Below are 13080 nucleotides of genomic sequence, written 5' to 3'. Positions count from 1 at the left end.
GACAGAGACGTGTGATGTATGGACAGAGACGTGTGATGTATGGACAGAGACATGTGATGTATGGACAGAGGCGTGTGATGTATGGACAGAGACGTGTGACGTAAAGACAGAGACGTGTGACGTAAAGGCAGAGACATGTGACATGAAGGCAGAGACATGTGACGTATGGACAGAGACGTGTGATGTATGGACAGAGACGTGTGATGTATGGACAGAGACATGTGATGTATGGACACAGGCGTGTGATGTATGGACAGAGACGTGTGATGTAAAGACAGAGACGAGTGACGTAAAGGCAGAGACATGTGACATGAAGGCAGAGACATGTGACGTATGGACAGAGACGTGTGATGTATGGACAGAGACGTGTGATGTATGGACAGAGACGTGTGATGTAAAGACAGAGACGTGTGATGTATGGACAGAGACGTGCGATGTATGGACAGAGACGTGTGATGTATGGACAGAGGCGTGTGACGTAAAGGCAGAGACATGTGACATGAAGGCAGAGACATGTGACGTATGGACAGAGACGTGTGATGTATGGACAGAGACGTGTGATGTATGGACAGAGACGTGTGATGTAAAGACAGAGACGTGTGACGTAAAGGCAGAGACATGTGACGTGAAGGCAGAGGCGTGTGTTGTATGGACAGAGACGTGTGATGTATGGACAGAGACGTGTGATGTATGGACACAGACGTGTGATGTATGTACAGAGACGTGCGATGTATGGACAGAGACGTGTGACGTATGGGCAGAGACATGTGATGTATGGACAGAGACGTGTGATGTATGGACAGAGACGTGCGATGTATGGACAGAGACGTGTGACGTATGGACAGAGACGTGTGACATGAAGGCAGAGTCCTGTGATGTTTAGACATAGACGTGTGACGTATGGACAGAGACGTGTGATGTATGGACAGAGACGTGTGACGTTAAGACATAGACGTGTGATGTATGGACAGAGACGTGTGACGTATAGACATATACGTGTGATATATGGACAGAGACGTGTGATGTATGGACAGAAACGTGATACATGAAGGCAGAGACGTTTGATGTATGGACAGAGTCGTGGATAGAGATGTGTGACGTATGGACAGAGATATATGATTTATGGACAGAGACATGTGATGTATGGACAGAGACGTGTGATGTATGGACAGAGACGTGTGATGTATGGACAGAAACGTGATACATGAAGGCAGAGACGTTTGATGTATGGACAGAGTCGTGGATAGAGATGTGTGACGTATGGACAGAGATATATGATTTATGGACAGAGACTTGTGATGTATGGACAGAGACGTGTGATGTATGGACAGAGATTTGTGATGTATCGACAACGATGTGTGATGTATGAACAGAGAGGTGTGATGTATGGACAGAGACGTTTGATGTAAAGGGAGTGGTGTGTGATGTATGGACAGAGACGTGTAATGTATGGACAGAGACGTGTGATGTATGGACAGAGATTTGTGTTGTATCGACAACGATGTGTGATGTATGAACAGAGAGGTGTGATGTATGGACAGAGACGTGTGATGTAAAGGGAGTGATGTGTGATGTATGGACAGAGACGTGTGATGTATGGACAGAGACGTGTGATGTATAAAATGAGACGTGGACAGAGACGTGTGATGTATGAACAGAGAGGTGTGATGTATGGACAGAGACGTGTGATGTATGAACTGAGATATATGCTGTATGGACAGAGGCGCGTGATGTATGGACAGAAATATGTTATGTATGGACAAAGATGTGTGATGTATGGACAGAAATATAAAATGTATGGACAGAGAGGAGTGATGTATGGATAACGTCTGATGACAAATCCAGGTAGTGGTATGTAGATGGGAGGCTGTGGGCTGTAGGTAGTGGGCTGTGGTATGTAGATGAGAACCTTAGGGCTCCAGGTAGTAGTGTCTGATACAGTTACGGGTGTTAGTAAAGACGTGTGATTTATGGGCAATGACGTTTGACACATGTGCATAGGCACCATGTTGACTTTGACATGTTATTGTCAACACTCACCAATTCTCATTCGCAGCCTCTTTTCTTCGGCATATACATCAACTTCTTCATCCTCGTCGCTCTCCTCCTCACCACCTTCTTCTACCTGCAGAAAAACTCCATGGTGTACAAAATTACAGTGCATTACACACCATCTGTAAGCACAATTTCCTGTCACCAATAACCACCAACAAAGGAAACATTTCCACCGTTATCCAACATAACCCAATATACATATTTGAACTGGACGCATTTAAGCAATTCAGTTTAAACACGTCATATTTTAAAAAAAACAGTGAAAAGAATCGGTCAAAAGTTATCACAGGTTAGAAACCCCTCTGAAAAATACGTTAACAAACAATATAGTTACAACAAATAAATGAGGAAGTAAAGAATATAAGGAACGACAGATTAAGAAGAAATATTTCAGTATAAACTATGAACTAACCATTGCTAAATATGTACTTTAATTTTGTGTGATTATTATTAGTTTCTATCGTCATATGGGTAAAATGAAGAGTCATTTGTATACACAATGCTGCCATTTTGTTCAATAAAACGGCCCACAGCCTCCTATCTACATACCATAGCCAACGGCCTCCAATCTGCATACCACAGCCCGCGACCTACTGCCCACAGCCAGCCTCCCATCTACATACCACAGCCCACAGCCTCCCATCTACATACCACAGCCCACGACCTACAAACCACAGCATCCCATCTTCATACCATAGCCAACGGCCTCCAATCTGCATATCACAGCCCACGACCTACAGCCAACAGCCTCCCATCTACATACCACAGCCAACAGCCTCCCATCTACATGCCACAGGCCACAGCCTCCATCTACATGCCACAGGCCAAGACCTTCAACCCATAGCCTCCCATCTACATACCACTGCCTACAGCCTTCCATATACATGCCACAGCCCACAGCCTCCCATCTTTATACCACAGCCCACGACCTACAGCCTACAGCCTCCCATGTACATACCACAGCTAAAAGCCTCCCATCTACATACCACAGCCAACAGCCTCCCATCTTTATACCACACCCCACGACCTACGGCCCACAATCTCCCATCTACATACCACAGCCCACAGCCTCCAATCTACATACCACAGCCCACGACCTACAGCCCACAACCTCCCATGTACATACCCCAGCTAAAGGCCTCCCATCTACATACCACAGCCCACAGCCTCCCATGTACATACCACAGCCTACAGCCTGTCATGTATATACCCCATCCCACAGCCTGTCATCTACATACAAAAACCAACAGCCTGCCATCTACATACCACAGCCCACGACCTACAGCCCACAGCCTCCCATTTACATACCACAGCCCACGACCTACGGCCCACAATCTCCCATCTACATACCACAGCCCACAGCCTCCAATCTACATACCACAGCCCACGACCTACAGCCCACAACCTCCCATGTACATACCCCAGCTAAAGGCCTCCCATCTACATACCACAGCCCACAGCCTGCCATTTACATACCACAGCCTACAGCCTGTCATGTATATACCCCATCCCACAGCCTGTCATCTACATACAAAAACCAACAGCCTGCCATCTACATACCACAGCCCACGACCTACAGCCCACAGCCTCCCATTTACACACCACAGCCCACGACCTACAGCCCACAGCCTCCCATTTACATACCAGAGCTCACAGCCTGCCATCTACATACCACTGCCAAAAGCCTTCAATCTACATACCACAGCCAACAGCCTTCCATCTACATACCACAGCCCACGACCTACAGCCAACAGTCTCCCATCTACATACCACAGCCCACGACCTACAGCCAACAATCTCCCATTTACATACCACAGCCAACAGCCTGACATCTACATACCACAGCCCACATGTCAGCTACATTTAAAGTATCTTCTACGGCCCAGGATCCTGTAGTTTTCATTCTAGTTATCAGTACAACCATATAGGTTGTAGAGTTGAACTCACATCATCAGCTATATCGCTTTGTACATCCTGTCTCTGTTGTCGCCTGCCTCCCTGTAAATCATAGTTATATACATTATAAACACATAGTAAACACATAGCAAACAAACTTCAAGTCAGTATATCCATAGGCACAAACAGTCTTTTTTCTTTTGCTCTATGTAAATATACTCGAAATGAATCACTGAATCTTGTAATCATTGAATACGTACGTGTGAAATGATCACCATGTGTTACTAAATGACTGTTCTTCTCACCTTTGCAAAGACAGCAGAGAATATAACAGCAAGCAGGGCGACCAACAATAAGCGTCTCATTGTACCTATAACAGTAAAACAGTGAGTCATCAACCACAATACTTGTCTCTTTGTGATGCAGCATCAGACCTTCAACTTTCCAATAGTTGCCTTTCCCTTTATGTCGAGCAATATTGCTGCAGCGCCAGCCTTTGGTGTGTACATTTCTGTTCGGATTGGCAAAGTCAAAACAAGATAATTTGGCCAAGAAGTTTAACTTAAGCTTCAGGTATATCGATGATCTGATATCGTTCAATAACAATCAAATAGCCAATTCCCTTCCACTGATTTACCCACATGAATTAGAAATAAAGGACATCAGTCAGACCGCCTCATCTGTTTCATATTTAAGTCTATCCATAGAGAGTGACAAAACCCTCTCCACAAGACTGCATGACAAGAGGGATAACTTCAACTTTCCAATAGTCAACTTTCACTTCATGTGGAGCAATATTCCAGCAGCTCAAGCCTTTGGTGTTTACATTTCGCAACTTTTGAGAAACAATCGAGCATGCTCTTTCTACGAAGATTTCAAAGAGCTTTGAGCGTAGTTAGGCGTGGTGTTAAACGTTATGTTAATAGACCTATTACTGTAGTAATTATATTAAGCAGTAATATGTGTCTTATTGGGAAAAAGCAATGTAACATCACTATCAATTGAACAAAAACTATGCCAGTTCCCCAACATTTTATCCGTGTTGAAATTCGCGTACAATCTCTTAGATTATTGCTTTCTTTATATCTCTGAACCGTTGACTAATTCCAATTGCTTTGCAATATGACCAATCCTTTTGTTTTGCTCTCAAAATCATAAAACATTACATTAGTTTTTCTTTCTGTTGATTGAACATGAGGGAGCCATCGCTGAGGAAGTGCGTGAACAGTATGGGTTAGGCCATGTGATACTCTTTTCCCAATCATTTTATACCCCTGTAAATGTCTGGTAAAACGTGTACGTGTACGTGTAATACTATCTCTATAAATACAATATCGTGTTCAAATTTAACACCCTTCATGAAACTAAGCCATACACTTATGACAAACATCCACATAAGGTATAGGAATAGTTCAACCAACTGATTCTGAGAAAAAGTATAAGGAACTTTACTCTTTATGGCACTTCAACGTTAATTTGCTACAAAGATCTCTCGTTATTTGAACAAGAATTGGTGCAGAAAATGCAAGGGTTTCCGACTTCGATGTCAAGTGCCAATGGTGATGCTTCTCACAGTCATCACCATGTGCACATGCCACGTGCTCTGTGGTTTTGAACATTTGATTTTTAAAAATACTTTTAACAAAAGACTTTGCGATAAAATCTAATTGATTTGAAGAAGGTAAGATGTTTTCCTAAGACGACACGTAGATGCCAAGGAGCATGGTAAGTGTAAGTGTCTTTACTACTCGGTGTCACAGGGACATGTACCTTTAAGTAATCTGTCACAAGAAAGAAAACCCTCTTTGACATGCTGCAGGTCCCCGGCCCTTGCCTCCACTGTTCCGGTTTTGACTAGCCAAATGGAGGATAGCACTATAGTTAAAGCGGCAAATGCACTTGCCCTCCGCCCGTGTTCAGTTTGGGTCAACTTGAATTTGTTTCACTATCATTTCACCATTGTAAAACGATTCCTTGATCATCCTACCGATAGCCTTTACTAATGTTACTCGAACCATTTCTTTTCAAAGTCAAGCTGGGTTTCTATGACAACTATATGGGAAAACCGTTTCTATGCCAGTGCTCCCATTAGTAGGCAGATATTGTGATAAAACACGGTGGCAGGAAGCTGTTCAGAAGGGTCTAACATGGTCTTTTGCACCTACTTTGATGACAACATTTCCTCTTTGATGACACAAACTATTATTCTGTAATATCGCCAAAAATGGAACAAATATGTCCCCCACATCCAACTACACCTATACCAAATTTCAATACATTTTGAGAAAAAATATACTGGGTTTCTTAAAATTGCTGCTGTGGTAGCCATGTTTAACATCGGATCAAAATCTTGTAAGCAGGTCTTAGAAACACAAGAAAAAAAGGCCATTCACGTTCATGGTCATTGAGTTTCAGACGAGATATCGAAAAGTAACAAAATGTGTACAAAACATGTTTAACTGGAAACCACATACCAATACCAAATGTAATGATGATACATGCAGGAATGGCTGAGAAATGGACATTATTTAGTTACCATTCGGTTACCATGTTTAAAATCGAATTTGGAATTACGTGAGCACTCTTTAGTACAAAATATGTAAAATATAAACATCACTCACCGCATACATCCCATTACATCAAAAAAGGAGATTAGACATTTCTTTCAGCTACAGCTACAAAACGAAATGTTTTTTTTTATTTAAATATATAAGCTCGAATCTTTTAAAGAAACACACACGTGCAAACATATAATTTTTGTGGCAGGCAAATTCTTTTTTTTTCACCAGACTGAAGCATAATTTTCGGGGACAAAGTATGTTTTTCGATAAAACCCTAAACGAATTAGTCAATCAAAGTAGTTCCGGAAGGGCCAAGCATCAACTAATCAAATTCCATGCAAGTGTCATGAAACGAGTTTTATGAAACTTTTGTACAAATTCTTCTCTCTGTAAACACTGTAGACACATGCAACAGAATATCAACTGGCGATGATACATAAACTACGTTTTTATAACCTGAACTGTAAAGTTTGAGTAATCCGGACCAAGATTGTTATACCACGGCAGCATCCTAGTCAAGTGATACACTAAGCTTGATGGTAAAATCATTAGTGTGGGAAGTATTACCATGCTTTAGATAGGTTTAGATAGCTTAATGTTAATGTCACCACTTCCTATCTTATGACATGAAACTGTTTAAAAAGAAAATCGAAACTTCTTGTGAATAATACGGACAGTAAACAGTTTCATGTCATAAGATAGGAAGTGGTGACATTAACATTAAGCTATCTAAACCTATCTAAAGCATGGTAATTTGGTGCAACTTATTCTGTGAAAATAAAAGTGCAGAGGTAAAATGAAGATCAGTATTCAAAATATCCCCAACTCATGGAACATAAATGATGAGCCCGATCATGTAGTTTTAATAATATACTCTGCATAAAAAAGACACGCAAAAGTAGTAAATATTTGACAGGGTGTTGCCGAACCCATACATTAAATTAATACCAAAAATGAATTGGCCATTTTTACATGGAGTGGGATTGATTTGTGTGGAAAGAATGAGGCACTGCAGAAATTTGGTGAAAAGATGGCATGCACGTGCAACATCATCACTTGTTGGGCTATAAAACAGTTGGGTTTTCATTTGCATGCCATCACAATCTTACAGCAAGTGAACAGCGAAAACATGCCACGACTGACGAAAGCCCAACGCAGCAACTCCATCGGCCGTCTGCAAACAGGAGAATCATCTTAGGCGGTAGCCAGGTTTTTCCGCGTAGCATCAGGCATCATTACAAGACTGTGGAACCGTTATCAGACACACGGGGCAACACGTGACCTTCCCAGATCCGGTCGACCACGTATCACTAATAGAGCACAGGTCAGATTCATATGCTTACCTCAAGAGCCTGTAAGAACCACCACGGCCACCTCTACAACTAGACACTGAGGACTAAAGGTGACGTCACTCACAAAGGCAGCATTGTACAGATGCTGTCGGAGGGGCTGGCTTTTGGGCCTACCTGCAGGGCAAATGCTTTCAGTGGCAGATGCCTGGACCAGTAGGTTGAGGATGGAACAACACGTAATGTGACCCTCCCGGAGCTGTTTCCCGTCGCACTGGCCATCCAGCTTTGGGGCAAGCAATTAGTAAACAAAAATGTCCAACTGCGACTGTACATTTTGTAGATGATAAGCTGTCAGCAGGATTTTTTCAAATCTGCTTGCCCGTCAGGCAGCAGAAACCCAGTCACAATAGATCTGCTTTGTGAGGTCACCAACTATCTATCACAGGCATATTCGTCCTCATAGCCTTCTTCGGGATTTCAGGTTCTTCGGGGTAAGCGAATTGGTTCAGAAACCTCCAACCAGGTTGTTCCATCCACAACATAAGTATCTGTGGCAACCCCCAACAGCTTACAGACCATCTCCCACACTCCAAGGGTGATAAGTCCATTTTCGGGATATCAGTAACAATGTCTCCCATACAAGGTAATCCGCTATGTCCCGAACCAGAACACCATGATGATTCCAAATAGTACCATTTTCGTCTATTTTTCCGTTCTTCATTTGAAAGTCACCCAAGGTGTTGTAATCGCACTTAACGCTTATTGTTCTGAAAGGACAGTCGATTAGAAAATCCGCTACTCGAGCGGTTTCAATTTGATTGGAATGTTGGTGGAGAGTTATTTTTAAGCGTTCGGTTTCAAATGAAATTTAGAGATTATCAATTCGGTCTAATATTAATCTTATTTTCAAACACAGTACATTTATCTCCATTCTACCATGACCGATTTAAAATCGAACTTTTTCGTTCCGCGGAAGACAGTGCGTAATCTGGCATGGAACGAGAGGGGAATTGACTTAGGTAAGCGTCTTTCGTTGTGTTTTTTTAACAATGTAACCTAAAAAGATATTCGTCAAAGGAAAACAAACAACTGTTTGTTCAATGCAACAATTTTGTACGTTGTAAATAAGTAACAGCTTGGTTATCTAAACCCCCCAAACACGATAGAAACCAGCTTACTGTACCCAACACTGGCCTGACCTACTTATTTTCTGGGAAGTTGTTGTTGACAGTTACCCAGTCTGAAATTTAGACAGAGGCGGACGCGCCAGTTTTTACATTTTGTGCAAGATTGAAATGACAGTGGATGATACTTGACTGACTGTCGAATCTGAACCCTGCAGAATCGAAGAATAGTTCTTTTTCTGATCGGCCGACGAGTCAGTGTTGTAACTCAATAAGGACTCTTCATTTGTATGACCAGTGAGTTGGATGATTGCACGTGCCTCTATCCTGGCATGCGAGTGACATTGGTGGCCCTAACGCAATGATTTGTGTAAATGCAACTAACTTTGGATTCCTTGGATTTTGGATTGTTTTCATCATTTGGGACAGAGGATTGTGGCCAAGCGGTTTTAAAGTGTACCAACATGGATCACCAGCAGTGACAGTTTCGCAGGGAAGATGGTAAAATTCTGGTGGTTCAGTTTTGACATGTGTATTTTGAATGATGCAACGGGGCACAAGGGAGGCGTTTTGCCCGACTCCAATGTTGCCAACCCCCTGGATGGCTTTTGGTGGATTGGGTTATTGTGATAAACTCTATCCCAACATCATCTGATTCGACGACAAATTATTTGTGTAATTGCGCAGTGAAACGGTCATAAAATCAGACGCATTTTTCGATCCGAATTGATGATGTCTAATTTTATTGATTGTCCAATCAAATTCGAGTATTTCACGTAGTCATAGTAGAATGCCATTTTAACGTTGAAACACGATGTTGTTTCAACATTGACATCTGATGTTGATGTCGACATTTCCACATCATCATAACTTTTAGATCAAACAAAACATCACTGAAATATCAACGTTGAAGCACGATATTGATAAAACATTGTTGTGCCTGCTGGGAGATATGTTTTTTCTTTATTCAGACTGTGGATTCCGGGTAAAAATGAAGGTCTCCAGCAACCAATGTTTATCGTAAGAGGCGACAAAATGGATCGGGTGGTCAGGTTCGGTGACTTGGTTGATTGCATCCCAATTGCGTTAATCAATGCTCATGAAATTAATCACTAGACTGTCTGGTTCAGACTCGATTATTTACAGACCGCCGTCATATACGTGGAATATTGCCGTGCACTGCATTAAATAAAAAAAAAGAAAACAATGACAAATCATCCAGGATTTCATATGTTCTGATACCACCCTTTCCGCTAGGCCCAATTGACACTTATTTTGTATGATTTACTATGCCGCGTGAATGTGAAATAAAAGGTCTATCTTCATTATTGTTTTGTCATGTGGTAGTTTCAAAAGGAGTTAGTTTTTAAACATGACACGTTTTATTTAGTACTCTAATACGTTTCGACGTATTCATAGTTTCTCTCTCTCTCCCATGTCTGCTGAATTGTGCTAGAATTGTGAAGATTTTGTAACCCACTTTTTCCCACGAATCCATAGGGGCAGGGAGTGGTTGTTCAAAATCACATGTCATGTCTTAAGTTGTGTACATGCTGCATCGAATTCCTTTTTTTACGGCGACACATTGTATGCTTTCACTATGAGGTATCCAGATGTTTTCTTATTCTTTCGGTTCATAAGTCGGATAAAATACTCCTACTTGGTTTTGGTTGAAAATGGAAAACCTCGCGCGCGATTTCACATTTTCAACCAAAACCTCGGCGTTGTGTTTTATCCTTAACACAAAACCATATCTATCTAGCTTAGAAAGTTATTCCAACTTCTGATCTGAAGATGTCAGTTCCAGTTTTGGGAAACGTATTGTTAGAACTCTAACTTGCTTAATGCACTTCATTTTCCTTTCAGGATTACATCAACAACTTGACTCACGGGTGACTCATAAATTAAACCCATTCTGGTCAGACATCACCAGTTGCTATGAATAAAATTATGTATGTATATATATACATGTGTGTGTGTGTGTGTGTGTGTGTGTGTGTGTGTGTGTGTGTGTGTGTGTGTGTGTGTGTGTGTGTGTGTGTGTGTGTGTATGTGTGTGTGTAAAGTATAACTTGCAGTTTGCCAGATCCGCAGTGGAACTTCAATGTGAAGCACATGGACCGCTCCCCGGCAGACGGTGGTGGAAATTTCCACGCCCGGATTCAAACAATGCCAGACAAACCTGACCGACATAACCAGATTGCAATACTGTATCCGCGACTACTCAGCCAGATTTAGTTAGGTGAATGTCGATCTTCTCTGTATTGGCAGCACTGTGTCGACACTTCTTCCCCAAAATACAACATTGGAAAATAATCCGTCACAATATAAATATCCTTAATAGGCTTTAGAATACGTACGTATATGTTGATATCTTTCTTCATTTTCTTTCTAGCAATTGGGCTTTCTTTGCATTATTACGTCACAAATCAATAGCTCAAGTTTACTAGTTAATGACTATCGGGAATGATTAAAACTGCAAAGTGCATGTTTTTACATATCACCAAATTTTGTTCATTTAACGACCATGATAATAATAACACCCACATCTGACACAACCATACCAACATTAAATATCTTGATATTCTTGAGAATTACTGAGAAGTCATTTATTCTTGTGTGTGTCCTCTCACGATTGTGTGTCGTTGTTAAAGAGACCCCCCCCCCCCCCCCCCCCCCCCTGCGATTACAGGAGCTATGTTTGGACACATAGATATGTGATGACGAGAAACTCTGGGGTGATCTTTTGGGTATTTGGTAGTATCAGTGTCAGGAGACGTTTTTTTGTCATGACAATTGCACAGATAAGTGTCCATTTATGGTAGAATTTATATTGATTACTTATTTCCCACAAGCGACCAGCAATACGAAAATATATTTATAAAGGTAAGAAATTTTAATATAAAGTCATTCGCCCAGGGATACAAACGTAATGTGAAAAAACAGAATCCGATTAATTCAGAACGACACACTCTCCACCGACCAACTTTAACTTTTGGTGGACGGTTTGTGCACTGTTCCTTTTTTCAACGAGTCTATTTCAGTTAGTTTTTGTTCTTTTAGCAATAGTGAAGACTGGAATGGCGGGTAAAAATGTCATCATATAAATGTCATCATTATATATACTGACAATCACTTAACTCCCACCAAGACGATGGACAAATATAAAGCTCATGACACAAATTCGTGAATATCTTGGGATTCTTCAAATCAAGTGTTACCCGATATAGCATTAGATATTGTTCCACCATCTGCACATAAGCATTTCCGAGCAACACAATTGGACAATGTCGGTACCAAACTAGACTAACGTACTTTATACTTGATAGTATCTACCATTCAAGATGTTAATACACAGGTTTACAATGAACAGTACACAGAACAGCAGATATGGCGGAGAACAGACCTACTGTTATACAGATGTCGGGACATGTTTAAATTCAATCGTAGAAGTTAAAGTAAATAGACTAAATTCCCAGCGCAAGTGCCAGAAGGCATATAAAGTACAACGATGTCTTTTACAAGAATGATACACAGAGAACCAGAAATACGACTCACCGGCCTGGGGACTGGTCCGACTTCGTCTGAGGTATGCTCCTTCACCGCACTTTCCCCTTGATAGCTAACACTGCGACGTTTTCAGTCGCCTCAAACTTTACCTCGTCTTGCCGCTTCTAACCAAGGGGGCGGAGTAACATAGCTATTTCCTCATTTCACGTTTGTGCTTACTGAGCGTTAAGACCTATTGGGAAACTATGAAACACCTCTTTCCACCACCAGACATTCTAGCAGGTACACGTTTTTGCTTAACTAAGTAGCTGAGAGGCACGTTGTTACCATGGCAACAAACTCTTATAACATGGCGTAATTATTCCCATCATTTCTTTGTTTTCGCAGGTTGCCACCAAATAGAAGAAGTATTCATTGACGTGGGAAATTTGTGAGAGTGGTAACGGCTACATAGATAGATAACTGTGTCGGAAATTGTGCTCTTGATAAGAGTAAAGTTGGTGTTTGATATATATATACAACTGTCTATTTCCTGGGGTTTGTGAGGCATCAAGCAGACTGAGGCAACAGGCAGAATGCCACTACGCCACTGTATGATGGTAGATAGGGCCGGGTGGATATGTGCGACGGTCTTTCATTATC

At 41.6% G+C, this 13080-nt stretch overlaps 1 protein-coding gene across 3 annotated transcripts in view; it reads right to left on the bottom strand.

The window, feature by feature from the left end:
• The window catches only part of LOC139468137 (SPARC-like), a 38046-nt gene extending 25329 nt beyond the window's left edge, over window positions 1-12717 (bottom strand). The window contains exons 1-4 of one of the 3 annotated variants that reach the window (XM_071249909.1): window positions 12487-12717; window positions 4257-4321; window positions 4003-4053; window positions 2041-2125 (exon numbers count right to left, since the gene is read on the bottom strand). In XM_071249909.1, the coding sequence (XP_071106010.1) occupies window positions 2041-2125; window positions 4003-4053; window positions 4257-4316 (196 nt within the window). In that variant the 5' untranslated portion in view covers window positions 4317-4321; window positions 12487-12717. Of the gene's footprint in view, window positions 1-2040; window positions 2126-4002; window positions 4054-4256; window positions 4322-7621; window positions 7692-7855; window positions 7881-12486 lie in introns of those variants that run through there. The other 2 variants (XM_071249910.1, XM_071249908.1) reach the window with 2 other exon arrangements.
• Between the last annotated feature and the right edge of the window lie 363 nt (window positions 12718-13080).

The sequence above is a fragment of the Haliotis cracherodii genome, unplaced genomic scaffold, assembly GCF_022045235.1.
Source record: "Haliotis cracherodii isolate W230 unplaced genomic scaffold, xgHalCrac1.p SCAF_2, whole genome shotgun sequence".
In the NCBI taxonomy this organism is placed as follows: Eukaryota; Metazoa; Mollusca; class Gastropoda; order Lepetellida; family Haliotidae; genus Haliotis; species Haliotis cracherodii.
Note: the sequence above shows the minus strand (reverse complement) of the source record. Positions and strands in the feature narration are given on the sequence as shown.